Below are 27,939 nucleotides of genomic sequence, written 5' to 3' on the forward strand. Positions count from 1 at the left end.
CCACATCTGCATACATGGGCTCAAGTCCCTGTTCTCAGCAATCAATTGTTTTGCCTTTTTTTTTTTTTTTTTTTCCAGGAGTATGAAAGAAGAGGAGGATATATTTAGAAACCTCCATGATCGGGCAAGCTGCTCTTTGTGTATCCCTTTCCTCTCCATCTGTGTGTAGTCTGCAGCCATTCTTGTGTGGCCTTGTCCGTCGGAGGCTGGATTAATACGTTCACATTCCTTCATGTACTCTGTCAAAGCCAAGGACAAGGTCTGACCAGTGATGGCTGCTTATAAACAGCTCACTCTTTTCTCCGAGCCATGTTGTCGTCGCCCTCCTCCTCCTCCTCCTCCTCCTCTCTCCTGAGTGCACTGACGCCATCACCTGTTGCCACATCTGCCTCGTCCGTCTGTAGTCAGGAAGTCAACAGGTACTTGTGCTCGTTCACCCGCTGGGTTTCTCCTTGAATGGGAGCCAGCACCGGCAGCCTCTCAGGGCTGGAGGGGATCCTGCAGGCTCGGTAGAGGATGAGACAGAGGAGAAGGAGGAGAACAGCGACAAAGGTGTTGCAGGCTATGGCCACCAGCGCAGCTGTGGACAGGCCTGTCGTGCTCTCCTCAGATTCCATAATGTCCCTATGTCGTGATTTAAATGTTAAAACTGTCGTGCGTAACCTTGAAATATAGTTAAATGTCGCACACTTGCATGAAGCCTATTCACATGACTCTCGCTGTATTGTTCGGTGTTTAGATCTCATGTCACTTGTCAACGTTCCCGTGCTGCACACAGGAAGTGCTTTGTTTCATGTCAAGAGTATGACTGAAAACACAAAGACGTGCCAATTTACTGCTCTGTGTGTTAAATGTGTCTGTGACGCGATGTGACAGTTCGATGTGTTAAATGCCACTGCTCTGCTGCTGTATACACACAGATGCTCCCTCGTGACAGAGCCTGTTTTCAGATGAAGGACGCAGCAAACATATCATGTGACATAGATCAAAGGCAGAAAAATAACAGCAACCACGACAGAAATAAATCACCAAAAGTTACGCACTGCAGCTTTAAGAGTAGGAGCTTATAGTGCGTTATTGTGGACACAGTCTTAATCACACTTTATGTCCATTGTGTGGTAAAATGCCTTGTGCATTTTGAAGCAAATGAATCAAATATTTGTTTGGATTTTGATATGTGGCAGTGTTCCATGGTGCACATTTGCCTTTGCTGGATGTTAAGGAGAATCTGAGAGTCTCTTCCACTGCAGCACTCAGTGTTTACTCCTTAAGGCTCTTGTTTCCTTCTTAGCATCTTAAGGGTGACACCGCCACCATGTCGCCATACAGATGAGCCTCTCGGCGCCTTCTGGCAATGTTGACTCCTCGGCAGTCTGCAGGATCAGAACACCGCCGCTGCTCCACACTCTAATCCTGCCAGCGTCTGAGAGAGGAGCAGAGAAACAATCAGGGAATAACCCGATACAAATAGAACATGAAGTGAGTCATCGCAGGTGAATGGTGTGAGTCAGTTGCACACAGTCATCTGTCTGTCATCAAGTGTCATCAGTCAAAGAAATGGTTTTTGGCCTTCAAATGAAATGCATAAACACACACACACGTATATATACAGTATATGTATATATGTTTATATACATATATACATATACTGTATATATGTATATATACATATATGTATATGTATATATATATATATATATATAAATATACGTATATATATATACGTATATATATACATACGCATATATATATATACATACGTATATATATATACGTATATATATATATGAATTGTAAAATTTTTAAATACACAGTTAAAAGTTCACTTGGCTCGTTTTTATGAACAAAAAGAAAAGAAAAAACGGTCTATTTTCTAACTTGTGCACAACTATTGCTACTTTATTTCAATAATATATTAATTTATATAAAATGAATCATAACTTAGACTCAACAACACATAAGATGACAAAAACTCCATATAAGGAGTTGTGTATTATTCCCACGGTAAATTACCATGGGTGCAGCTGTGGCACACAAGGGTGAAAAGGCGAGAGGCAGCATTCTGGACAAGCTGAAGGCTGGGAAAGGGAGGCCTGGCTAACGGCAACATAAAGGGCATTACAGTTACAACAGGTTGTAATGAAAGCATGAACTGAAAAAAGCAGTTTGAGTGATAGAAAAAACGAGCTGCACATAGACCCACTGTGTGAAAGTGTGAGTGAATGGGTGAAACTGTAATGTAAAGCAGCTTTGAGTAGTCATCAAGACTAGAAAAGTGCCACATACATGCAAACCTGTTTTTTTGTCATTGAAACTCAGGAAGAAAATGTCATCCATGCCTTAATGTCGCTAACACATTTTAACAGTGAGTGAGAGGCATTTCTTGTTAGAGGTAGCATGTACATTTCGTCAAATGCCATATTTCCTCAAAATACAACCTAAAGGAAGCAAGTACAATGAAAAAGGAGAGGTCCAAGAATGGAACCCTGTGGTACCCCACAGTGGCTGTACCCCAATTCAGGGTTGCTGCTTTAATGCCCACCCAGTGTTCAAGACAAGCGGCACAAGAATATAGAATCAGTGGCTAAAAATATGTAATCAAGACCCTTACTAATGCAGACCCTGTGCTGTGTAAGTTTTCAAACCCAGACTGAAAGACCTCATGAATACTAGAAATCAATGGAAGTTTGGAGATTGGCCTGTAATTAGCAAACACAGAGGGCTCAAGACCGCATGTTTTAAAGTCCTGGTTACCACAGGACAAGAGGTCCAATAGTTGGCAAAACCTCCTTGAAAAGGCAAGGGGGGAGAACATCTGTGCAGGAACCTGAAGGCTTTATATGATCAATAGTCTCCTTTAAAAAGGAGAGAGAGAGACACAGGCTCAGCGTGATTAAAGACAGCAGAGCAGGGGACAGAAATGAACGGATCATTAAGACGGAGGTGAGATAAATCCTCAGAAAGCTCACATGAAGTGGATTCTGGTACATTTAGAATTGAGTTAATGGTGCTGAAGAGGACACATGAATTGTGACTGTTGGATGAAATAATTCAAAAGAAATATTTTGTCTTTTCGGCCATTACAGTATACAGATCACGCTGTCAGCTGTTATTATTCAGATAACACTTCAACATGTCAAACCATACCTGCAGTCTATCTGCTCCTCACAGCACGAGAGACAGCACTTAGCCAGGGCTGAGCTGTAGGATGTTAACAGGGCCACCGAGTCCAGACTTAATGCACAGGTGGAAAGAAACCCACGGTCAACTCCTCAGTATTAGAATACAAGGAGGATCCCGGGAAGTAACATTTCCACAGCGAACACTTTGTGATGTGAGCCAAATAAAGCAGATAAATGTGATTATTTTCTGAGAAATAAGAAATTCTATTTTTTCATGAATATTAACTATGGCTTTGTTTAGTTAAGTGACAGACTGTGACAATGAGCTTGTGTGCAAAGTCTCAGGAGCAGCTAAACTGAATTCAGCCAGCACTTATCAGTAAACGTCTGCCATGAGTCAAAGTCTTACTCTGAAAAATGAAAGTGTAAAGCACATTTGCATTGTTCGTTAATTCTGTTGCTGTGTTTTGTGTCACAGTCTAATTTTAGAGGCTTCATTCCCGCCACTAAAAAGCCGATGTTTAAACTGCCGTTTGTTACTTAGTGTGTTTATAATTATACATAAACCACTGTAGTCATTTTTTTTTTTTATTGGTGAGCTGCTGGTTCAGAGCAGACTGATTTAAACAAATGTCATTTATTGACGTGAGATGTACATTTATCAATTACGATGAAATATTATGAAGAAAAACTATCAAATTCAGTGTAGATTCAAATCACTATCTTGATATAGAGTCAATGTTTCATTGAAGTCTTTGTTCCTGGTTCTCTTTGTTGTCCTTGTGTCTTTTTTTGTGTGTGTTCCCTGTTTTGTTTGGTAGTTCCTCTCATGGGGTTTCTAGTGTTTCATTTCACTTCCAGTGTTTTTCCTGTTCTCCCATTATCTGCTCTGATGCTATTCTCTGTCTCCCTGCTGAATACGTTCTCTCTTTGTTGGTTCATGGGTTCAGTCTTGCTCTTGCTTGTTCCCACTCCTCAAGTTCCTCATGATCATGTTCTTTACCTTTATCCCTTGGATATAATATGTGCAGTTCAAATGTCATTTGTAATTTGAGTCAAAGTGCCCAGTTTTGCATCCATTTAATATCCATTCAGCCATTAGTTCCGTCCTCTGAGAGTCATCACACACAGGATGCAATGAGAACCTTTTACTGACAACAGCGCTGTTGCTGTGCTTTGTAAAACAACATGATTTTTTTCTAAGATGCCGAATTTCCATATATAACGGAGAAGAAAAAACTTTCCTCTTCAGGTATAATTAAACTGTTGAATACGGTAGCTGGTGTTTGACCAGTTCAATTTCAATACATGTACACTGGTTTACACCTTTAAAAAAAAAAGTGGGTTTACTATACTTACACTTAAAAGATACCAAACTGTATGCTGCACTTTATTTCCACAACTATCACTGCTCTTTAATCCCTTCTAATCCTAGTAGTTTGACTGCTCCTCGCAACGTCATCGTAAATGTGCCATACAGATGCGTCATTAAGACAAAGCTAATTCAGACACACGGTTTCAAGAACTTGACTCCCCTGGTTTTCCCCATTTGGTAAATTAGCATATCCATGATACACTTGCATCGGAATAGTGTTTAGCACGTGGTGTGTGAAAAGTTACAGAAGGCAAATACATGCTACAGTGAGTAAACAGTGTTTGCCTGCAGTGTGTGTGTGCGTCCAGTATTTGAATTTAAACATGAGTTTCTATATTTGGGAGAATGTGTTCTAAGACTGGGTCAAAGACATTCTCTAAAGTTGTCTTTGTGCAAAGAAGACATTCGATTAGAAGATGATCAGCCTTTTGTTTCATTGTCATTCATATTAGTGTAGCTTGGTGACAGCGGCACTGTCTTCACCACAGGAGGTGGAGCTGAAGGTTCAAGGGACAGCTCAGAGTCAAGGTTGAGATGGTTTGGTCACGTGCAGACTGTGATTCTATTGGACAGAGGACGATGAAGATGACAAGAGGAAGACCACAGAGAAGGTTCATGGATGTTGTGAAGGAGGACATGAGGGCAGTTGGTGTCACAGAAGAGGGAGAGGACATGATGGAGGCAGACAATCGACTGTGGCAGTCCATCATGGGAGAAGCAGAAAGAAGAAGACGACCTTTCATTCCAGTGTTTGTATCAACATGATCAATCATGTCAGTCACGGCTGCAGTGAACATGGAATCATACATACACAGCACTGAGACGCTGCACTCACACGTACAGCATGTACTTTGAAAGGAGAAACCACATTGTGGATCCTTTGCTTTGCTTTGCTCTCGCCAACTGTGGCTTCAAAGTGCGAGCCACCCATGTCACATGATGCAAGCGTTCCAGCACAGACACCAGACAATCAAATCAGAGGTATAAGTTATAAGTATATATATATATATATATATATATATGTATATATATATATATATATATATATATATATATATATATATATATATAAATATATAGGAGCTTTAGGCTTTTGACAATTGTTTTTTTTTTATTGGCCCTTAATTGCAAATGAGAACATTATCCTTAAAGCTTTGAGTGAAAATTGTCTGTCTGTCTGTCTGTCTGTCTGTCTGTCTGTCTAATGTGTTGGCAGCAGCATAGTTTTTTGTTGCCAATAAAGTAACTTGATAAAAAAATTAAACAGAAAAGATGTAAATAGAGTCTGGAAAAGATTCTAGTTGCAGTGGTTGCCATTCATAATAATAATAATAATAATATTTTTATCATAATAATAATACACCGCTGAGGATTTAAATACATACTTCTTGTTTAAGTGTTTTGGTAAACTGATGGTAAATATCAAGAGTATAACCCTGTTCTCATTTCAGAAGTTGATGTTCATGTCCTATATTCACAATAAACCACAATAAACCCTTGTAGATCACATGGCATTGACACCAAGTGAAGTATTCATTAAAATCAAAAGAATCTTTTCCTTTGAGTCAACCTCAAATCCTCCCATCTCTTACACACACACACACACACACACACACACACACACACACACACACACACACACACACACACACAGCTATAAAAACCCTCCAAATATTTCCAAATATGCACCGCAGTGACAGCGTAACACATGCTCTGACATGACAGCAGACCTGTGATAACCTCTTACCTTTCAGTCTGATCCATCAATCACTCTGATCCATTTCCCCCTCTGGAGATTTGCCTTCACAGCTCCTGAAGCAGTGAGGTGAAGCCCCGACTGCACACACACACACACACACAGTGTGACAACCTGATCTGTGATAAAGTCACATTTCAGCATCTGATCTGGTTTTGGTGCAGCCGTCGACCCTCAGGTGCACAGAGACGCCGCTCTTTTGAGATTAAGGAGGGTTTTTATTATTCATGGCGAAAACTTCCCCCCCCCAAGAGTGTGTGAGGATGCTGCAGTCACACACACACACACACACACACACAGTCGTTGTTGTTTTTTGTTTGTTTTTCTCACATAATCTCACGTTTCCTGTGTGCACGCTTTCATATTGTGTCAACTTTTTGAATGTGATGTGCTGCCACATGCCAGAGACTAACGCTGCACACTTACCCCACACGCTCAGCAGCCCCCTCTGTTTATCCTCTCACTGCATATCCCGTCTTCCAATCTCCATCTCTTTCACAGAATAACATCCCCCTCTTCTGCTGCTTACCATGCGCTCTCTCCTTCCTCCACTACACACACAACTGAACATGAGCCAGGACTGCACACTGGTTTGTGAGGGAGAGAGAGAGGGAGGGAGGGAGAGAGAGAGAGAGAGGTGGGGCTGAGCTGGTGGATGTCAGCAGTGATATCAAGCGTAGGGCTTGGATGTAATTACACAGGGCTCCTGCTGCAGAGTGCAGGGATGGGGTGGTGGTGGTGGTGGGGGTTGTTACGGAGAACAACGAAGCCGCCTGTCAGACAAAACAATGACTTCCGCCGTGCATTGCAGAGCAGTGCAGAGTGTGGCCAAACAAATCGCTTCAGCTGTTCAACACCGGGGGAGGCGGAGACAGAGGCAGACAGGCCGAGCTGTGAGGGGAGGAGACTCGGATCAAGGCCTCAATGAAGGGAGCTGTGTTTCCTACAAGGCTAAGCCAGCACAATCAACTTTATTATCCTTGTCTTGTCGTAGAAGCATTTTATTTTTATGTCCTCATCATAGGCCGTATATAAAAAGAGGCACTGCAACAAGACCAGGGACTTCTCTAACAATGTTTCAGATTAAATTAAAGGAGAGGTTAATGGGGTTTTTTTTAAAGGCAGATTAGTAAACGCCATATAAATCATATTATATTTATTCATAGTCGTGGCTGAAGGTTGCCGGTACGCATCCCGATTTGACCGAGGGCTTGCAAGTTTGTTTCCCCCGTGTGTTCATGTGGTTTCTTCCCACAAGTCCAAAAACATGCAGAGATCGATTGGACACTGAACTGACCAGAGGCATGAATGTGAGAGTGAATGCGTGTTTATCTCTGTTTATACTGGCTCTGTTATTGTCTGGTGAATGTGGTTATATTTCTGAAAACTTACTGTGTGTGGGTTTTTTTTTTGTTTTTTTTAAATACAAACATAAGTGTTGTGTTCATGGTCTCGATAACAGAGATTTACTCGTTGTTTATTCACAGCCTAATCTGTTTACTCTACAACACTGTGCAAGGAAGGATCAGCACCAGGGACAACATGGACTGCTTTGCTTGAGGTCCCTCTACAGGACAGAAGTGATATTACATCACAGGCGTCAGAAGATGTACTAATAGTAATAATATAGAGTTATATCTCAGATTAATAAAAAAGCTGATATGTATCAAATACACCCACTTTACCTATTTTCAGGACAGAAAGAAAATGCTTATTTTTAGTCATAAATTCCAAAATTTCATTCACATTCACTGTGTTGAAAGGAGGATTAGTCTCGGCTCCGTAGGTTGATGATCACACAAAAGCACACTGATCTTCTACTGCCAAAATATGTGAGACTACTTTACTTTTTTTCCAATGCTTTGTTTATTTATTGATTTTTCAGCTAAACAAACATGTTACACACACACACACACACACACACACACACACACAGGGAACATGTGTAGTGAACATATGCATCCATACATGCATTTAAAATACACATACACTCATGATATACTCATCCTTATACAAGCATATAAACCACATATGTATGTATATATATATAGATATAGATATAGATATGTATACATATATAGATAGATATACACACACATGATTTTCATAAAACTTTTACTACAGTGCATATATAATTTAAACATTTTAGCAATTGTTTTGTTTTTTAGGTTTTAAAAGATGATGATGATGTATACGGTACAAACTCCCACTGACCACTTTATTAGGGACACTTCAAGGGCTCATAGCAGCAACTCGCCGTGGTCAGGATAATCACGTGTACATGTCTTAAAAATGTTGTTGTTGTGAGAATCTCAGAAGCCGCTGATCTCCCGGGATTCTCGTGTATAACCGTGTGTTTGCAGAGAAGTGAGGGGCAAAATGCATGCTCTACACTTTATTATGTCTCCTGTGTATCTAATGAAAAGGCTGGTGAGCTTAGACGGCATACATCTACACAGCACCGTTCATTATTTGTGTGATGACAATATGCACCACAAGACGGATGGTGTGGTTGTGCGCGAAGCCTCGGTCGTGACCCAGTTTGTGGCAATGATTCTGCAACCGCATGTGTTTTCAAAGGTTGTTCAGTCGTAAAGAGGACAAAGAGCAGCACTAATGGATACTTCACAGGTTTCTCCTCCAGAGAAGATTCTCGAGAGACTAACAAATATATTCCACAGCAACGGCGTGTGTGTAATTTCCTCATGAAGAGATTTCGTGAACAACACAGATTAATGGTGTAATTTCACATGCAAGGATCCAGTTTATAGTGTCTGTGCATAATAATCTATAGCGAGCACCAGTGAGGTCAACGTGAGAGGTGTCAGTGATGGTTCAGACCATAGGCTACAAATAGATGGTGACAGTTTTGTCACACGACACAGCAGTGGATGGAACTAAAGTGAGAGTGAATGAGACCTTTTCATTTTTGTGTGTTTGGTTTCATTTTTCTTACTTCCTGTGGTGTTTCTCGTTTGCTGATTACTTTCCCCTGCGTTCTATTAGTTACACCTGTTTCTTGTTGTCTCAGTTCACTTTATATTCTGCTCTCTCCTCTTCCACTTCCTGTCAGACTGTCCTTTTTGTCCTCTGTGTTGGGCTTTTTCTTTTTAGGGCACGTTTTGCTGCATTTGATGTCATCTTTGTCTTATCTTTATTTTTGGATTATTGTGTTTATGTTACTGCCTTTGAATTTGTTCACCAGCCACTTACCTGCGCTCTCCCATGACACATTATCCCATTAGGGATGTTACAAGGTGGTGACTCTGTTCTTGGACTGCAACAATGTCAATTCATGCTAAAAATGAAGCACCTACCTGCAGTATCAGATTAGATTCACACATTTTTAACATGATTTTAATGTTATACAATGAATGTTTTGCATCGTTTCAACACAGACGATGTTTATTTTGAAGAAGGAGTAACAATATACACGTTATTCTTACTGTAACTAAGACTTTCCTGCCAAAAGTGTTTGATTGATGATTTAATGACAGGAGCTATTTTACAAAGGCCAAAAAAAGAACTTCCACTGCCTGCAGTGGAGTGATAATCCACTGGAGGGCAGAATACAGGTATCAGATCGTATACAACAGGTATTAAAGGAGATAATTGATACTGTTGATGAGATATAAGTCTCAAAAACTTGTGTAGTAATACAAATGTTTTTTTAGGGTTAAGTTTGAGTAAAAACAGGCTGTTTTATTCTATTTGATGAAAAATGTGCAATTACACAACAGATGAAACAACTAGAGAAGGCAATTTCTAAAGAAATATTAGTGGTATTGATGGGTTGAATTTGTATGAAGACGATCAGACGAAGTCTCTAGTTCAGGATTTAAAGTTGTAGATGTCCATTTGTGTGTTGTTCTAGAAGCTGGATGCTTCTCCTCTCACTCAGAGTCACAATTCAAATGTATGCAAGTCACCGTGCGTGCTTTGGTCGTCACGTGACATGAAACGAGACAATTTTGTCTATGTTCTGGTAGAAAGTCATGGATGAAGAGTGACATTTGAGAAGTTTAAGAGAATCTCTTTTTAAAGAGTTGAACAACCTCTCTCCACTCCAGCCCAGCTCAGATCTTTAAAGTGCAATACACACAAATGTAATTGTAATCTCACTGTTGTTGTTGTGGAAGAATCTGTGAAGGTCATGAAAGCTTCTACATCGTTGAAGTATATGAAACTTGTGCGTAGTAGAATGTTAGTGTGTGTCTAAAGTGCATTTCAATTCATCTGAGAGAGAAATTGTCCTTGAATTTTTTGGAGTTTGAGTGTGTGGAGCTCATAAGAAGCTGAAAATTTGTTTGTACAAAAAAAACTGGACATTTTCAAGTTTGATCGTTTGATCGAAGTAGTTAACGAGCTAATGGCCAAACATGGTGGGATAAGAATTCTCAAATCTAACCTGTCGCCTTTCCTGTCTGCACTTTTACACATTTTATGTGTCATTGTGGCACTTGTCCGTGACATTTTCAATATTTATTTCATTACAAAGCATGGTTGTAAAAATACAAAATCATTAGCAATAGACTTAATTCTTCTTCTTATAAATTCTTACATATCTACAATGCCCCTAAAAGGACACGAGCAAAAAATAAACTTCAAGTTTCTGGTTCTTAGGCACAAGTTTTCCGTGCTCACTGGCCAGTAACTGTAAAGAGCAGAATATTGTTCAAAGTAAAACATTGATGACAACAATTATATGTGCTTTAACTGCAAACTAAGAAATATATTAGAAAATTTAGACAACACGTTAACCAATATCAGTACAATACAATTTGGTGTTCTCAGGTGAGCTGTAGATAAATTATAAGAGGGTAAAACATGTGCACAAAGGATCTATACTATACTGATCATGTAAAATAACCCCAGTTTCAACATGAGTGATGACAAGAGAAAGGCAGAGTGCCAAATCTGAGGGGCGAATTCTGCGGCACTTATTGCAGTTATCCATCACTTCTTGGGTCTAGTTCTTTAAGGACTTGTAATCCACTCCCCTTGCATTTTGTGTACATCCACTTACAGTACCTACAGTATATCCATGCAGTTGGCCAGATGTTTGTGACTGTTCTTAAATGAAAGTATATATCCCATCAATATCCCCATGGTTTATCAGACTACAAGACTATGGAAACACGCCATTTATATCATGAGCATGAGAAACTATTTCCTTTTGTAGCTTGACTGCTACTTTTTCCAACTTGATCGTTTTCTTTGTTTCATTGATCCACTTCTCATAAGAACCCCTTTTTAATCACACATCATGACAGACAAATCTTTATAAGTTTAAGTCAATGCACATTATTACTATTATATTATTAGTTTGCTCATTGATTCCTTTTCATAAATGCATGTTTGTGTTTCCCCCCGTCTGCTTTACCTCATTCCCACAGTTATTTCTTTATTCATTTATTCAAGCTGGATCAAACTGCTGCTCCCAGGGTGGAACGTGTCATGGGATATGTAGACATGGAGTCTCTATGTGGCGCTAATGGAAGCAGCAGGTTTGAGTGGCCTATTTATGAGCAGTCTGCGTGGGAGTCTCCAGACGACGTGCTGCAGCAAGAAAGCGACACGCAGCACAGCACTGCACAGCATCAGGTGAAAATAACAATCCACTGTCCTCATACGTGACAGTAAAATCAGCTGGGACTCACATTTGAAGCTTTAAAAGACAGATGAAAACTTTGTTGATTGAATTTGTTTGAGGGAAATGTTCATTACAAAGGAGTTTGATCATATTGTGTGTTAATCTCTTCCCCGTCACAAAGTCTACCTTCATCCCTCCATAATCCCTCCAAGTGCTTTCAAGTCGCTTCCACCCAGAGCTCATTTCATTTCTCATCTTCTTCACTTCGGTTTCCCTTTGGAGTCACATCAGAGCGGTGGCACTGCGAACACCAGGCCTTTCTTCTTCAAGTAATGCGACGTAATCGTACAAGATAGCCGCTCAAAACCAATTTGTCTGAGTGCATTAAAATAACGGCTGAAAGTTGGCAGACGGCCTTGAATGACACCTGCGCGCGGGAAATTGGTCTGACAGAAAAGGCTCAAAGTGCAACTGGAATATGAAGTACAGTTTATTTTGTTTGTGCTGCGCGAGAGTGAACTTTTGTACATTCTGAGGCTTCCATGAACTTTGTTTCCGAGCTGTGTGTGCGTGAAAGAAAAGTTGTGACATACACGATCAGGAACCTCCGGCTTGAATTCATCATCACTTCCTCGTGAAACTTTCAGTGTCTCACTTTCCTCACAACAGGATCGGTTTTGCTTGACCCTATGACAGGCCGGACCACCTGCAGCACGCAGGAGGGGGGAAATCTGCTATATTTAGTCAGGGAGATACTGTGACATATTGAACTACAAGAAAATGTCCCTGGCAGATCAGTTTGTACACAAGTGCTTCCAAAAGAGTTCTCACGCAGTTTAACTGTAAGTTTAACTGTAAGTGTCACTCACAAGTACATCCAGTCCTAAATCTTTACAGTTTACAGTACTTTACAAACGGAACATAGAAAACTTCATAATTACAGTTAAAAAAAGACAATAAAAAAAAAAAAAATAGTGTATTGTTAAAAAGACACTGGGATGTGATGGCAATCTCAGTTCTTAGTTTACATTTATACAGTTTAATGTGGTAAGTGGCACATGGTGCTGCAGTGGCTACAATTGTTGCCTCTCATCACCGCCGGTCCAACACATGAGCAAACAAAGCGGCTGCTTGAGGAGAAAAAAAAAAAGATTTTAACATATTAAAGAAATCTAGACATATTTCGATATCTAAATAGTGTTGAGCTTAAGTGATTTGTTTTTGTTTGGTAGTTTTAAAAACCAAAATTAAAACACATTAATTAGATCATGAAACATCAATCAATCTGCCGTTTGAACGCCAGTTCGACTGAGGGCCTTTCTGTGTGGAGTTTTTGCATTTTCTCCCTGTGTGTGTGTGTGTGGGTTTTCTCCAGGTTCCTCTCATTGTCCAAAAATATGCAGATTAATAATTAGACGTCCTAAACTGACGTGAGAGGGAATGGTTATTTGTCTCAGTATGTTTGCCCTGTGATGGACTGGTTTGTTGAAGTGTGTCTGTGTGATGTGTTGACACGTCATTGACTCTCTCTCACTGATAACATGGCGGCCAGCAGGGGCAGAGGGAAAAACAATATTTTAGCCTCTTAACAATAAAATCTGCATCTGGTTAAGTCTGCAGTGCCTTGAGAATACATTTTGCCACTCTATCTCACATTAGACAGCCCCTTTTGGCTGGAAACTAACGTTTGTACACCACTTCCAGTCAGAAACAGGCTGTTTAATGGCAAGAAAAAGTGGTAAACAAGTTGCACAGATATCATAGATTTCAGCAGACATAGCACTATTAAGCTATTAATATTTTTAGCTTTCGTTAAGTGGCTAATTTTCTGTCTTCTGTCCCTGCTGGCAGCCGTGTTGTCAGTTAGAGCCAATGTCTTAAATCGAGGCACATAAACCAAAGATAAGTTTGTTTTCTTACAAGCAAAATTATTATTACATTAATTAATGCAGTGAAAAGAAATTCCCAAGTCAGACACGTTAGATACAAAGTTATATTATTTATTTATTTCCTTCCACAAAGAAAAATCATCACGGTATCATAATAAAAAAAGCACAAAATATCAATATTACTTACTACAATGACACTCAGTAAGCATATACCTCCACGAAGGACCCTTTAAATTCAGCCAAGCTACATCTACCTACAAATGTAATGTGTTCTACTTTAGCTTAAACTCCTTTCCTCCACATATCATTGAAATCTGTTGGTGACAAAGTATCCACAGTGGAGGCAAATATTCCGTCGTGTTGTTTTTGCCGCTGTGGTTCCCCACACACACACACACACACACACACACATATGGAAAGCTGATATAAATGACTCAACAGTTGTATACATTTGTCACATTTGGGGGGAAAGAAGAGAGGAGGTGAAGTAAACATGAGTCGAGTCTTTTCATTGGCCGATGTATGATCCAACCACCGGACTTCATCCAGAGATCAACAGAGGTTCGATGTGTCCTCTTTGCACAGTGCTTAAAAATCCATCTGGAAAATAAAGAGAAACGTGTTCAACTGTGCAGAGACTTGAAAGACAGAATTAATAATTAATTAATTAGATTGAATTAGTATGCTGTATGTGTTTTTCTGCCTCAGTTTGGTCTTTGTCAACAGAAATTGTGAAATATTATATTTACCTGCATCCTTCATCTGAAACTGGGCTCTGTCAAGCAGTACTATCAGACCTGACTGAGGGAGTGTGTGTGTGTGTGTGTATACAGCAGTAGCGCAGGGGTGGGCGGGAACAAGGAGCATTTATGAATTCACTCGTGATACTTTTCAAGGATGTTATCTTTGTATTTTCAATCATACTTCAACCCGTCTGTCGTACTTTCACTTTACTAGCACTGCACAGCATTGCTGCTGTTGTTTTGATATTAAATTGATCACTTCCTGTGTGCTGCACGGGAATGCCACCGGTAACACAAGAGAGAGTCGTGCAGCTGATAGACTTTATCAACTTTGTGTGAATTAACAGGCATTTGTTTATATTGAAAAGTTGCTCACTATTGGTTTCTGACACTTATTTTTATCGTATTTGTTAAAATCCTCTATATTTCCTGGGAGCCATTCATTAAAAAAAAAAGCTGGAAGAAAAAGGAAGTAACCCACCATCTATGGCCATCACAATACAAGATGGCCAATCATTGGTTTGTTCCACACAGAACAACTGAATGACTGCACACCTGTCACTCACTGACCTTCCTACCTGTGCACTTCATTGTAGCCGTGTTTCCACCAAGTGGAATGGCTCGGTATGGTAAAGTATGGTGGATATTTGTTTTCATTTCCATTAGGAATAAGCCCAAAATGACCATCTCCAACCATTCCCTTTTTCACACCCTTCCCTTGGGGTACCAGAGTAAAGTGGTACGGTCTGGGTGGAGCTAGACCGGCTCCAAAAAACAGTCACAAAAAGCAAAAAAGGGCTGCTGGATGTCCTGGACCTTGTTGATCTGCTGTTGTGTCACACCCCACCTACCAAGTAAAGGTACTGTTCTCAGTCCAAACGCAATCCTGACCCAGGATTTTACCATTCCAAACCATACTGTACTGTAGGAAACCCAACCACACCAAGCTGGATACACACATGCATATGTTTGCATATGCCGTGTGTGTGCCTCAGTGTTTTCCAGTGTTAGTATTCTAGTGTATGATTTGTTTTTGTGTGTTTTTTTACGTTTCCCTCTGGTCGAGTGATTTTTGTTGGTTCTCTGCTTGTGAGCCAAACTTTAGTCCGGTAAATAATGATGTTTGCCTGTGTTGTGTCCTGTATTCGAGTGCACTTGCACACAGTTGTTACAGAGATGTGTTTTATTTGTATAGTTTTTTTTGGACTCCCACTGCATCTGACTTTTGGTTTTTTGGTTCCCCCCCATACAACTTATTTTTTTGATAGTTTTTTGAACAGCTGTGAACAGCAAATTACAGACTGGAGCTTTAATAAAAAACAGAACTGTTGTGGTTTATGTTTTATCATCATCATCATCTTTCATTCAGAGTCTAAAACCTAGATATATTGTAGGAACTGTTCTCAAAACAAGGACTGTAGGTGAAAGAGTTTTGCCTCTTTACAAAAGTTTACCAAAGAAAAAACGTGAATCAAAAGGACACAAGAGTCAAGTAAAATGGCGTGACCTCAGTGGTTGTGTGAGTGAGTGAGCACCGACTGTGGTGTTCAAGCAAATGGAGGACTCACTGTGGTAAAATGAACAATGCAGAAGATGGCGATGATGAGGAGGCCGATGATCATGGAGGCTATGGCAACATAGAGAGCGTTCCTGCCCAGCCGCCAGGACCCATCGTAGTCACCGTCATAATAACTGTTTCTGGACTGAGGATAAGAAATCACTGTTACACACGTAATAAAAACCCTGTCAGTGGCTCTGAGAATTTTACTTTGAAGAAAATGATTATTTGCTCACACCTAGGAAGTTTTTATTTAAAGGTACAGTAGGCAGGATTTCTCTCAGTGTAATGTAAATCAAGTGATCTGAGACAGAGCGGCAGGATTTGACCAATCACACAGCACTTCACACAGGAAGTGGGCGCTGGCTGATTTACTACACTTTCACATACGGTACATACAGATCCAGCAATAACTTTGAATGCTGCAAAAAAAACCTTTATAATGTCTGCAGAGAGCAAGTCTTTATGTGGCCCGGAGCAAAATTTGATTTGGGGCTCTACTACCTCTCTACAGTGCTTTACGATTATTGATACAAATGTAACACTATACACTTCATTAATTATAGTTGTGTTATTTACACCAAACCAGTGTAACATTTGTTTTTTTGTTTTTTTACGAACAGTAAAATCACAAAACTGGCCTAGCATTCATTTGCACTCTCATATTCAAAGTGAAGCAAAGTGTGTTCATGCTGAAGTTTAATTAAACATCCTGCGATGGGTTGGCTGTGGTTGAGCATGTCAGGGATGGAGAGACGTCTGTGTCTTAAAAACATGAGTATTTCAGTGGCCTTCACATGCAAGAAAGAATGTCATTGTTTCATCGTTTGTGTCGTCAAATTCTGCTTCAAAACCTGAAGCGCATGATCTGGCTGCTTTGCCTCGCCTCGCTTCAGCGTGGCACGTTTAATCTGCGTTTCCACTGGTACCAGATACTTTTTTTTAGTACCTGCTCTGGTGAGGTTCCAAGCGCGCTGAGCAGGTATGCGTGACGTCACCAGAGTGCCGTCACAGGAAGAGACGTCCGACACAAGAATCAAGCCGAACAATGCCGATCTGTAGATCATTTAAAAAGACTTAACAATCCTAAAAACGTGAGTTAATCTCCAACAATTACCAGGGAAATGTCTAAAATCTCAATATTTATAGGAGGAGTCTGGTGTGTTTAGTGACAGCAGATTGCTGATTGCGAGCTGCATCACAAACCCTGCCGCTGTATTTCAGTCCAGTGACTGAACAACTGCTCGTTTGTATGTGTGTCGCGTGTAAATGAAAGTCACTGCAGTTTCAGGAGGTAACGTTGAGTAGGTAATATTTTGCCGTGCTGTGCCAAAGCGAGGCGAGGCGAGCCAGGACCATAGTGGAAAAGGGCCATTATACAAACACACTGGTTCTACAATATCGGCCAATAAACATTACACACACACTAAACCTATAAATATCACACACTGAACCTTTAAAATATCATCTAAAACAGTGATTCCCAAACACTGGGTCAGGACCCATAGACCCTTAAAGATGCATGTGTATATGTTTTAAATACAAATGTTTTATTACTTTACTAAAAGATCTCTGGGAAACGATTTGTCGACCAGTTCACAGTGACGTCAGGTGTTGCAGATATGCTCACTAATCTTTAAAAAGTGGGTCACCATATACAAAATAAAGGAAACACTGATCTAAAATACTGTTTGGCAAGAATTGATCAAATGCTGTGCCAGATATTTACTTTTTAATGTACTTCAGATTGACAGATTAGCACAGACAGATCGGCAGTGTGAGAACACAAGCGTCTGTTTGTACATCGTCACTCTACTGAAATGTTCCACTTCTTAAAGTTGAAATTGAAAGAGGATCTGTGATCAGATGATGTCATCTTAGCCAAGTTAAATCACACAGTTCATGCTCACCATGATGGAGAAAACCAGAGCCACAATGTTGACGGGGTACGCAGGACAAAAGCAGGTGAAAATAGTCAAAAACAGGTAGCTGCGGAGTGGAGGCGGAGGTTCCTGCTCCTCTATCGAACCATGGTCCAAAGACCCGCTCCCACTTATGGAACCTTTGTCTTGTGAATTTATAACTCCAACAGCCATCGTAACACAGTGACACAGTCTGGAGGTTAAATTAAAATAAAATAAAAAAAAGGACCTGAAAGAACAAAAAAAATCCAAGTTGAGAAGTTTAAATATCGCCTGTGTTGCGCACGGATTAATCCACTCCTCCTCCTTCAAAGCTGGGAAACATATTAAGTTGAGGTTGGGGAGAGAGGGGAGAACGGGTGAGGTGTGAGAGGGGGACAGGATCCCTGACTCTGCTGGCCCCTGTCCAGGTCCCTGCCCTGAGGAGACGACGAGTGAGAGATCAGACTCTGTTTACTGCTGCTGGCAAATGCACAGGAATATGGGACTAATGTTCCTCAGTTCCGAGCAGTGTCACATGTATGAATGCTGCTAACCGAACACCCAGTGTGCGAGGATTAGGTTCTGCCAACATTTGCACCTATGAACTGTGTGGAGCCTTTGCAGTCAAAAACACAGAAGAAAAACAAAGTGAAAACTATTACAAATGGTAATGCTGGTTGTGATTTTGTGTGATTTTTCCTCTGTACACTTGGCTGGTGAAGTCAGGCATTTCGCAGGTTTGCTTTAAATGGTGCAGGTAAGTCATCACAATTCTTAAATTCTGTAACAAATTTGACTTAAAGGCTCAGTGTGTAATATCTACTGCCCTCTAATGGTGAGACTGTAAAGTGCAGCAAACAGACATCTCTCCTGCTCATTTCAGGGAGCAACAGTGGCCCTCACAGGATGCTAGGCTAGATGTATGAAGCTAGCCTACATACACACTACATACAATATAAAAAACTAAATAACAAATAATGTGCACCCATTAAGTCTGCCAGCAAGATACGTATCTGTATCTCTGTTTGCAGAGTCAGTAACTCAAAACACTCTGATTTGTCCATTCGGCTTCCTGTAGAAACATGGCGGCACAAGATGATGGCCTATGTAAATGTATCTCCAGGCTAAATTACATTTAAAAGGCTTGTTCTCAAGAATGAAGAATCTGCCATGTACGACAAATGTAGGGTTTCTGTCGTTTATTTATTATTATTGGAGAAATACAGACACTGTTGCGTCATATTGTTGTGATACTTATACTCAGGAAAGTAGTGTAGCATTGTTAAAGGAATACTTCACCGATTAGCATTTAGCTTTGTATTACTAGAATAGGGGTAGTATTTTTGAAAAACTGTGCTTCACAACCTCAGTTTCCCCTGAGTTGTGAAATATCTTCATTCTTTTCTTTGTTAAGTGTCTACCAGTGACACTTGGTCCTGTTAGCGTAACTATTAGCAAAGATGGCTGACACTGTTTACATTCTGGGAATGAGGTCCCGCCCACCTACGAGTGGGTCTAAAAAGCGCGGGATTAGCGTTGCAGTTTCAAGACTCGCACCAAGTGTCACTGGTGGACACGTAACAAAGAAAAGAATGAAGATATTTCTCAACTCAGGGGAAACTGAGGTTAGGAAGCACAGTTTTTCAAAAATACTCCCCCTGTTCAAGTAAAACAACCTAAATGCTAATCAGTGAAGTATTCCTTTAAAGTAACAGTAAATGAGTATTTTATAGTTAACCCTTAGTGGTATGTTAACACTAATAGAGTTCAATTGAACACAAATACCAATTATAACGATATGTCCTTATCAGATTTGGTGTTACTTATAGTGTGCAAAAATTACTGTGTAGAAGAAGGCAGAGGAATTACCGCATCATTCATTTTGAGGTATAGCAGGTGATTATCCCACATGTTCAATTTCACAATCGCTCTCTGTGATTAGCATCTGGTTACCATGAAAATGCTGGTTCAGCTTCAGCGACAGGATGCCCCGGAAGCACCCATAATTCATGCAAGGAATCATGGGTCATAGGAATAAAGTAGACAGTGCCACAAGATTACAGGAAATATGTCATCACGACCAGGTCTAAAGATGTCCATATAATGAGATTTTAGCCCACTAATCATATCTTAAACTCTAAAATATTATCCAGGTCAGTACTGTAGCAAAAATAAAAACAAAAACAACTTGGTACTGGAAATCAAGGATTAAGAAACTTAATTTAAGAAAAAAAGGAAACGTTTTTTAAGGAATAATCTATGATTACATATGTGATCTACCACTGTTAGATTCTTGTGATTGACAGACTTGCTTTTTTGGAATCGTTACTGCAGGATTTTTTATTGAATCTGAATAAGTATGTATTGTATGTGCACATGTGTACAGTATACATAAAGTAAATGCAAGTTATATGCTTTATATGTACAATATGTATATACTGTATGCATGTATATATATATATGATATGTATATATAATACACATTTTACATCACTGTAAAAGAATGAATTATCTTTGGATGACCATATGGGCAGGGAGAAGGGATTATTTTGATAATCCCTTTGCTCTGTTTTGTTCCATCTTAATCTGGGTTTACTTAACTATGTGGTAGAAAAAAAGGAAAAGGAAAAATAATATCCTGGTAAATTGGAATAATAGTGTTTAAAATGTCATCACATTTGCATTTATTTGCAGTAATAGTAGGAGTAGCAAATTAATCGCAGGTACGTGTGTGTCACCTGTTTGCACTATTATGGTGCAATGATTCTATTTAATTCTATTCTCAAAATTCTAAAGTTTAGGTGATTTAATATGCAGAATTATGAGCAAAACATGACTAACTTGAAATCTACAGGTCACATGATGATGAAAACAAACACTCACTGATATTTTACCCCACGTTTGACAGTTTTCTCCTCAAGTCTTGGTAAAAACCAGAGAGCAGTTTTCAGTTTAGAGAGATATATATATATATAGTATATACACACACAATAAAATGTATAGGAAAAGGGGAAAAAAAAAACAGTTGTGGTCAAATGCTTTAGAATAATTTATTAGGATTTTAAAATTGAAACTGTCAGAAAAAAAAAACAGGAGAAAAGATAAGCGTTGCTGTAAAGCTTGGCAGAGGACAGCCCCAATCTTCAACTTTAACTGAGCTCACGTCGAGCAACAAGCTTCATTCAAAGCATTGGCCCTTTTACTTACATCAACACAAGATAAAAGACATCATTAAAATCAATATACAAGGGGAACAAGATCTTAAAACAGAAAAATATAGTTTCTTTTTTTTTCTGAAAATAAGTCTTAATGCCGCAGAATTATCCACACGTCGTCTGCTATTACCAATAATAGTACTATTTTCATTTGTAAGGTAAAAAATAACTTATTGCTTTATTGTAAGTTAAAAAGTTACAGTGTTGGTGTCCAGCAGTAGTTTTATGTCGTGTCCCAGGAGGTCTGACAGAGGAACCACTGGCTGCTCAGGAAGTTTTCCAATGTGGGGAAAAGTCCCAACAAAGAAGCTGCTTGTTTTTGCAAATGTTTCATTCATTTTTTGTTTGTTTGTTTATTTGTTTTGTTTAGGTTTTTTTGTGGGGGGGGCCTCTTCCTGCCAGCCAGTGTCGTCTGTACTGAAGTCAGTCCTGTGTCAGAGCCGACTGGGAGCGAGACCCTGTTCGATTTGTGGTTCCCTGCCCAGACCCCCTCTTTTCACCACCACATGGAGCAGCAACTGTATATGAACAATATGTCAGTTCCAGAGGACCACAATTTTATCAAAACTAAAACAAAAACATTGGGAGAGAGAGGCAGGGGAGAGGAGCAGATGAGCCAAAATGGAACAGGGCGATTTTTTTTTTTCAGTACCAAAAACAAAGGCAATCGAAATGCTCAAATCGTTGCCAAAAAGTAGTTCCATATTACACCTTTGATGTTTGCGCACAACACTCACTTACTCACACACACTCAGACGCAACCACATGCACCTTCAATAGTGAAACGAGGACAGAACATGACCGTGATGTTTTCTACAATTGCTTCTCTGAGAATGTCCTTCATTTGTTTTCATTAGAAAAAAAAAAAAAAAACACAAAACAAAAACATTAAGAAGTGAATCGCACAAAAAAATATATAATATTTTCAAAAAAGAGGAAGTCAAGTCAACCCCTGACCACAACCCTCCCCCCCAGTAAACCCCTGATTTCTCCTGTTTAAGGTTATGGTTCCTCCATCATTATCACCATCATCATCATCATCATCATCTGTAATCAAGGTGTAGTTTTCATGAAGATACAAGAAATCTGGGTGTTTCAACTTAAAAGACAATGATGCTTCTTTTTTTTGGAAAAAAAAACAAAAAAGAAAGAAAGAAGTAAAGCAAACAAAGTGATGACGTCATAACAAAAGCATTTTTTTTTTTCCTTTTTTTAACTGAGCAAACATGGCAGGCAGGCGAGCTCCTGGAAGCTGTCGACAGTTTTAGTCTCTCAGGCGACGCTGGAGCGGACTGGCCAACGACGTACACATATACCATTATGCATACTGATAAAAGTAGTGAGATGACCACACAAAGTAGTAGATGACATCCTGCACGTAATAAACCCTTTCCAAACCAACCAATGGCATGCCAGCCGGTTCAGTAACCCCTACACCCCCACCCCCAACGTCTATGTACAATATCTTACAGGAAGACATAAAAACATTGCTTTAAAACCAATTACAGAATAAAATACCTTACAGATTATCATTATTATGTCATTATTAATAACAATATTACAAAGGTTTTGTTTTTAAAGACTACCAAAATATACATTTTAGTTGTTTTTTTTCCATGTTTGTGTGACGCTTGCGTTAAAAACAAACAAAAAAAGTGACCATTGAATTTGTTCTTCGTTGTTAAAAATGTTTTTCCAGACAGACTTTTTGTTTTTTTGCCCCCTCCCTCCCTCGAGCCACTTCAGTAACAGCTTTCAATGATTTCATGATGAAATGACATTGACAATAACATTGAAATAAAATAACAATAATAATAGCAACAACAACAATAACAATAATAATAATAACAATAATAATAATAATAATAAAGATAAAAACTCAATAGTCCTCTGTGTATTTGTCAAAGACGACAAATGTTTCCTCAGAGATTTTTCTTTTCTTTTCTCAGCTTCAAAAATAAATGGATAACAGTGGGTGGAGTCTACTTGTTCGACTATATGAGGACAAAGGAGGAGAGAGAGAGATAGAGAGAGATGGGGACGTTATGTTGAAGTGAGATTAGTACAGCAAAACAAGAGTTCAGGATTTAAAAAGATATTCAGTCGGTGGGTGGAGCCACAGGGAGCCCAGTGAGAGCGTGTGGCCAGCCAATCGGGTTGTGCCATCAGTGGGCAGCCAGTATTGTGATTGGCTCATCAGCAGAAGAGAAGCCCCTCCCATCTTCAGTGACCTGAGTCTTCTCAGTGGTAGCCATTAGTGAACGCAGTAGCAATCAGAGGGCCCTGAGGAGACACACACACACACAGAGGCTGAGTACACCGCCTATAAATACATCAGTGCATCCATGTGTATGTGTGTGTGCACGAGGGAGAGAGAGAGACTTACCCCTAGACCGTGGCCGAACCCTGTGCTGGGGGCGGGGCTAGCGGCGCTGATGTAGCTGCCGATACCTGAGTCCTGATTGGCTGCAGCATACAGATCAGCCATTGGTCCAGGGCTGCTGGTGCCCAGGAAACCAGCTGTGCGTGAAGGGGTGGAGCCTAGAGGAGATAAGAAGTCAAGCTTCAAGGTTTTTGTACACACACACACACTCACAGTGTCTAAAAATATTCTTTTATTGGTCCAAGCAGTCACTACCTGAGGCAAACATACAAATATGCACAAATAGACACGTAGTGTGTCTCTGTTTCTCACACACACACACACATGCACGTACCTCTAACTACTGCTGCAGCTGCAGCTGCCGCCATTGGTCCATACGCAGTCAGGGGAATGGCTGAGGGATTAAAAGACACAAACTGAATCATGACACACTCTAGATGACGCGCATGTGAAGTCGTTAAGTAACAATCTACAGCTCTGTGTCGACATCTGCTCACACATCTGCTGCCATCAGAGGAGAGAAAAAACAACAACTGCACCAATGTCATGGCAACGAATTCCAGGCTCTTTAAGTGACACACAAAATAATCTTGGTGAGGAAAAATAAGGACGGCAAGATGCCACTTAGAGCCACTGGGTGGCAGCATCAACACAGAGCTGAAGAAGCTGCTTTGTAGGACAACATCCTGTAGCTACATGTGAAAAGACATAAAACAAGTCTGAACTTCAGGACGCCTGACACTAAAACCTGTGCTTTTAAACTCAAACACCTCACATGATCACAGTCTATCATGAAACATGTGAAATAAAAGGTTAATGTGATTTCCTGAGTTAAATAATAAATGTATTTCCTTTTGTTTTCTCAAGAGAGCAGAGGGGGCTGTACTGTACATTGTGTGAGCACACGTGTCCACTGAAGTCGCTCCAGGTAATCATTTGGTCCATAACATGTCAGAAAATGTTGATCAGTGTTTTTCAAACCTGGAAATGATGATATTCTCAAATGTCTTGTTTAGTTTAAATGATTTCTTTGTTATATGGATCAAAGAAACCACCAAATATTCACATTTAAGAAGCTGAAACATCTAAAGACTTCTTTAAATAATGAAAAAAAACAACATCAAACTGATTAATCGATGATCAAAATAGGTGATTATTTAGAAATTGATTAATAATTGATAATGCTCGTCCAGTGGAGCTTTAGCTCTACAGTACATATGTGATGATTCTTAGTCGTCATGGTTTTAATGCACTGCACATAATTTGACTTTCTCACACTACACCATATTTTATTTGACTGAAATGTTTCATCATGAAAGACAGATCAGGCTTAATTTAGCTTGGTTTTGTGTCCACAGGTCGACTATAGTCTGTGAATATTCTTTGATGTTGTATTTCTCTTTTGTCTCTTTCCTTGTGACAACAGCTGTAACCTGCGACGGCTGCTGTCACCTTGTCCTGATCTAATCTTCTTCTTCTTTTAGGGGTCGCCACAGCGGATCATCTGCCTGCATCTTGTCCTATCACTTGTGTCATCTTCTGTTACACCAGCTGTCCTCATGTCCTCCTTCACAACATCCATGAACCTTCTCTGCGGTCTTCCTCTTTACCTCCTGCCCGGCAGCTCCATCGTCAACATCCTTTGTCCAATATAATCACTGTCCCTCCTCCGTACGTGACCAAACCATCTCAACCTCGACTCTCACCGTTCAACCTGAGCAGTCCCTCGAATATTCTCATTTCTAATCCTGTCCATCCTGGTCACTCCCAACAGAGATCTCAGCATCTTCAGCTCTGCCACCTCCTGTGCCACTGTCTCCAAGCCATACATCATCTTGTCAAATGAAAATCAGATTTCTAGCATGTTGGAAAATGACAGAGGGTCTGTGGCACAGGAGGAAGACATCGGTGGATCTTTATAAATGTTACACTTAGTGATGTCTGACCAAGTGCCAGTGAAAATGAGCAGGTCTACCCATGATTATCTCATTGCCAGTGGTTCTCCTTATGTCAACAGTGCATGATTGATGGTGTTCTACATATTACAAATTGATTAATGACATAAAAAAAATGTACATTCATGGCTCATAGTTGTGCTTATGGCAGCAACGATGAACGTGTGTTAGAGCGTTGCTCGGGAAACCACGCAGGGATTTGCATCACCGCCTGAAATGAGGCAGACGAAGAAAACAATTTGCATGTTCACTTGTGTTCCCACTGACAACCTGGGTGCACCGCAGAGCCTTTGTCAGAGTAAATGCTGATTAAAAAAAACATTCCCACTGGTCAAAAACATGTTTAAACCTGTGTTTAAATTGGCTTTTTCATGTAGTGTGAATTTGGCTTTAGTGCAGGAGTAAGGAGCCACTAACCTGCCAGCTCAGGGGGGTGGGTTGATGCCAAGAGGGGGGTCCTCTCTAAATGGAATTCTGGAGACAGAAGAGAGAGAGAGAGAGGTTAGTCAATAGTCACTGTCAACCACAAAGCTGCACACACACTCAGAGACACGTAGCCACGGAATTTGATTTCTAATGTGGAAACACAGGCTCAAAAAGTTTAAAATCCAGGGGACAGGAAGGAGGGAGCAAAGGAAAAGGAGGGGGCGAGGAGAGAGCAAAATGAAAGGGTCTTACATCAGTGCATAAATAAACACAGAAGAATAAAAGCGGAAAGCAGGCAAAGCACAAACATTTCAGAGGACGAGGAGAGTTTGAGACGTGACGCAAGCAGCCACGTGTCCGTCCGCGGGAGGGCTCGTAGTCGTACTGTAAACATGTGATTTCCTCACAGCTGAATCAACGACATGACACAGAGAGCGTCCTTCAGCCCGACTCTGTCCGCAAAGACGCACAGAGTGGATAGAAAGTGTGAGATGATCACAGACGTACCTGGGAATTGATAAGTGTATCCAGGCGCGATCCCAGAGTAACTGCGGCTGGTGTAGGTAGTAGTCTGAAAACCTGGGTAGCCTTTAAAAAGACACAAAATCATAAATTATTTCCTTTAACGTCACACAAAGGGACGTTTTTGAGGAGACTGATCTGCTGGAAAACCTAAAAATGAGTCCAGAGTAGCTTTTATGCTTAAATACTCTGATTAGTGATTAAAGAAAATCACTTTTGCCTATAAAATACTCATATTAGTCTGATCAATATAGTCGTTCATATTTAAATTTTAACAATTTATACAAAGATTTAAAGAAACAGCATGGCTTTTAAGAAAAGGTTTATTGTATTCATCTCTTTTCTTGTTGCCGTTTCTTCCTGGAGAACTATTATGAAATAGTGAATGTGCATATTGCCAGATGTTATGTGGTCATCTTTGCATGTTGGTGTTATCAAAACCAGTCTCCTATCATGCATTTCCATCTGCTCTGGTGCAGCAAGTAAATCCACACAAATTATAACATCATATATACAGGTCCAGTACACCAGGAAACACATATTATCTATGTAAATGCAGTGCAGCAGTTGCATTTGAGTATAGTGAGAAACCCCGAGGCCATGAATGTAAATGTAAACTGAGGTCAACTGAGGTCATCTGTTCACGAGACAAGGAGATTCAAATATTCTACCATTGTGTTCAAGAACGGTTGAATTCAAGATCAGGATGTCCCGTAAACAATGTGTATGTCCTGATTACAAGATCACGAGTTGACCGCAGCAGTAGGTGAGCTTCAAGCTAAACGAGACTCTCTGGATTCACTTCCTAAGAAAAGTCTCTTCTTCAGGTGAAGAAAACAATAAGACCTTAATTAATATTAGTTTGGCGTTTCCACATGGACACAAAAAGGTTCCTCGTACCTCTCCTCCTGCACCTGTATATAATATAATTCTCACATTATATCACATATGCTAGAATATGCTAATAATGCAATATATCTACATTAACATCTATATCGTGACATGATACAAGATATTGTCTTAGATTTTGGATATCGTCATATCATATTAAATGACATGTAAATGACATGACATGTAATACCGTGATAATGTATCTGTGATGACTGTTCCTTTAACAGGCTGTTGCATTGATAATCATCACAATCATAGTATTGAATACATTAACCCTAATACAGATAACATTATAAATGAATCCTCTGATCCTCTGACATTAATGATGAAACTATGGGGGACAACAGTGCAGTGCAGTGTTAAAATGCCCAGCAGAGGGAGCCAAACAGCAACAAATGATATGAGCACCGTTTTTTTCCTTCTTAATTCCTCGTTTCAAGTGATTTTGCTCCATTGAGCAGGGCTGAATCGTCCTTCAGACTGTGACCTCTAAATTTCACATGCACTGTGGTTTTGTTCATCAGCTCAGAGAATAATATTCACCAAATCAAGGCTTTTCAACATGAAGTCAACTGGATTCTGTGTAAGGAATACTACACAGAAGGAG

At 40.0% G+C, this 27,939-nt stretch overlaps 2 protein-coding genes and 2 long non-coding RNA genes across 5 annotated transcripts in view; 1 reads left to right on the plus strand and 3 right to left on the minus strand.

Annotated features, from left to right (window-relative positions):
• Positions 1 to 1,035: 1,035 nt before the first annotated feature.
• On the minus strand, positions 1,036 to 6,856 carry LOC131460738 (uncharacterized). Its single transcript, XR_009240407.1, has 2 exons — positions 6,680 to 6,856; positions 1,036 to 1,423 (listed from the first exon to the last, which is right to left on the minus strand). It is a non-coding gene; the product is annotated as an uncharacterized LOC131460738 (long non-coding RNA).
• Positions 6,857 to 13,830: 6,974 nt separating this feature from the next.
• Positions 13,831 to 18,381, minus strand: LOC131460737 (transmembrane protein 233). The gene is made up of 3 exons (XM_058631491.1): positions 17,947 to 18,381; positions 16,047 to 16,181; positions 13,831 to 14,335 (listed from the first exon to the last, which is right to left on the minus strand). The coding sequence occupies exons 1-3, from the start codon at positions 18,130 to 18,132 to the stop codon at positions 14,324 to 14,326; spliced, it is 333 nt and encodes a 110-aa protein (XP_058487474.1). The 5' UTR covers positions 18,133 to 18,381; the 3' UTR covers positions 13,831 to 14,323.
• A 2,595-nt stretch (positions 18,382 to 20,976) lies between these two features.
• LOC131460776 (RNA-binding protein Musashi homolog 1-like) overlaps positions 20,977 to 27,939 on the minus strand; it is a 32,488-nt gene continuing 25,525 nt past the window's right edge. Inside the window, exons 10-14 of one of the 2 annotated variants that reach the window (XM_058631557.1) lie at positions 26,427 to 26,507; positions 25,911 to 25,967; positions 23,873 to 23,932; positions 23,542 to 23,696; positions 20,977 to 23,438 (exon numbers count right to left, since the gene is read on the minus strand). In XM_058631557.1, coding sequence (XP_058487540.1) covers positions 23,397 to 23,438; positions 23,542 to 23,696; positions 23,873 to 23,932; positions 25,911 to 25,967; positions 26,427 to 26,507 — 395 coding nt within the window. In that variant the 3' untranslated portion in view covers positions 20,977 to 23,396. Of the gene's footprint in view, positions 23,466 to 23,541; positions 23,697 to 23,872; positions 23,933 to 25,910; positions 25,968 to 26,426; positions 26,508 to 27,939 lie in introns of both variants that reach the window. The other variant, XM_058631556.1, reaches the window with a different exon arrangement.
• Positions 23,637 to 25,112, plus strand: LOC131460778 (uncharacterized). The gene is made up of 3 exons (XR_009240410.1): positions 23,637 to 23,725; positions 24,406 to 24,466; positions 25,023 to 25,112. It is a non-coding gene; the product is annotated as an uncharacterized LOC131460778 (long non-coding RNA).

This window comes from Solea solea, chromosome 6, assembly GCF_958295425.1.
Source record: "Solea solea chromosome 6, fSolSol10.1, whole genome shotgun sequence".
NCBI classification, from domain to species: Eukaryota; Metazoa; Chordata; class Actinopteri; order Pleuronectiformes; family Soleidae; genus Solea; species Solea solea.

Excerpts from the sequence above, each read along its gene's own strand:
- LOC131460737 (XM_058631491.1), bottom strand. The coding sequence starts at position 18,132 with ATGGCTGTTGGAGTTATAAATTCACAAGACAAAGGTTCCATAAGTGGG. Across the intron at positions 16,182-17,946 it reads CTCTGGTTTTCTCCATCATG|TCCAGAAACAGTTATTATGA; the intron begins GTGAGCATGAAC and ends TCTTATCCTCAG.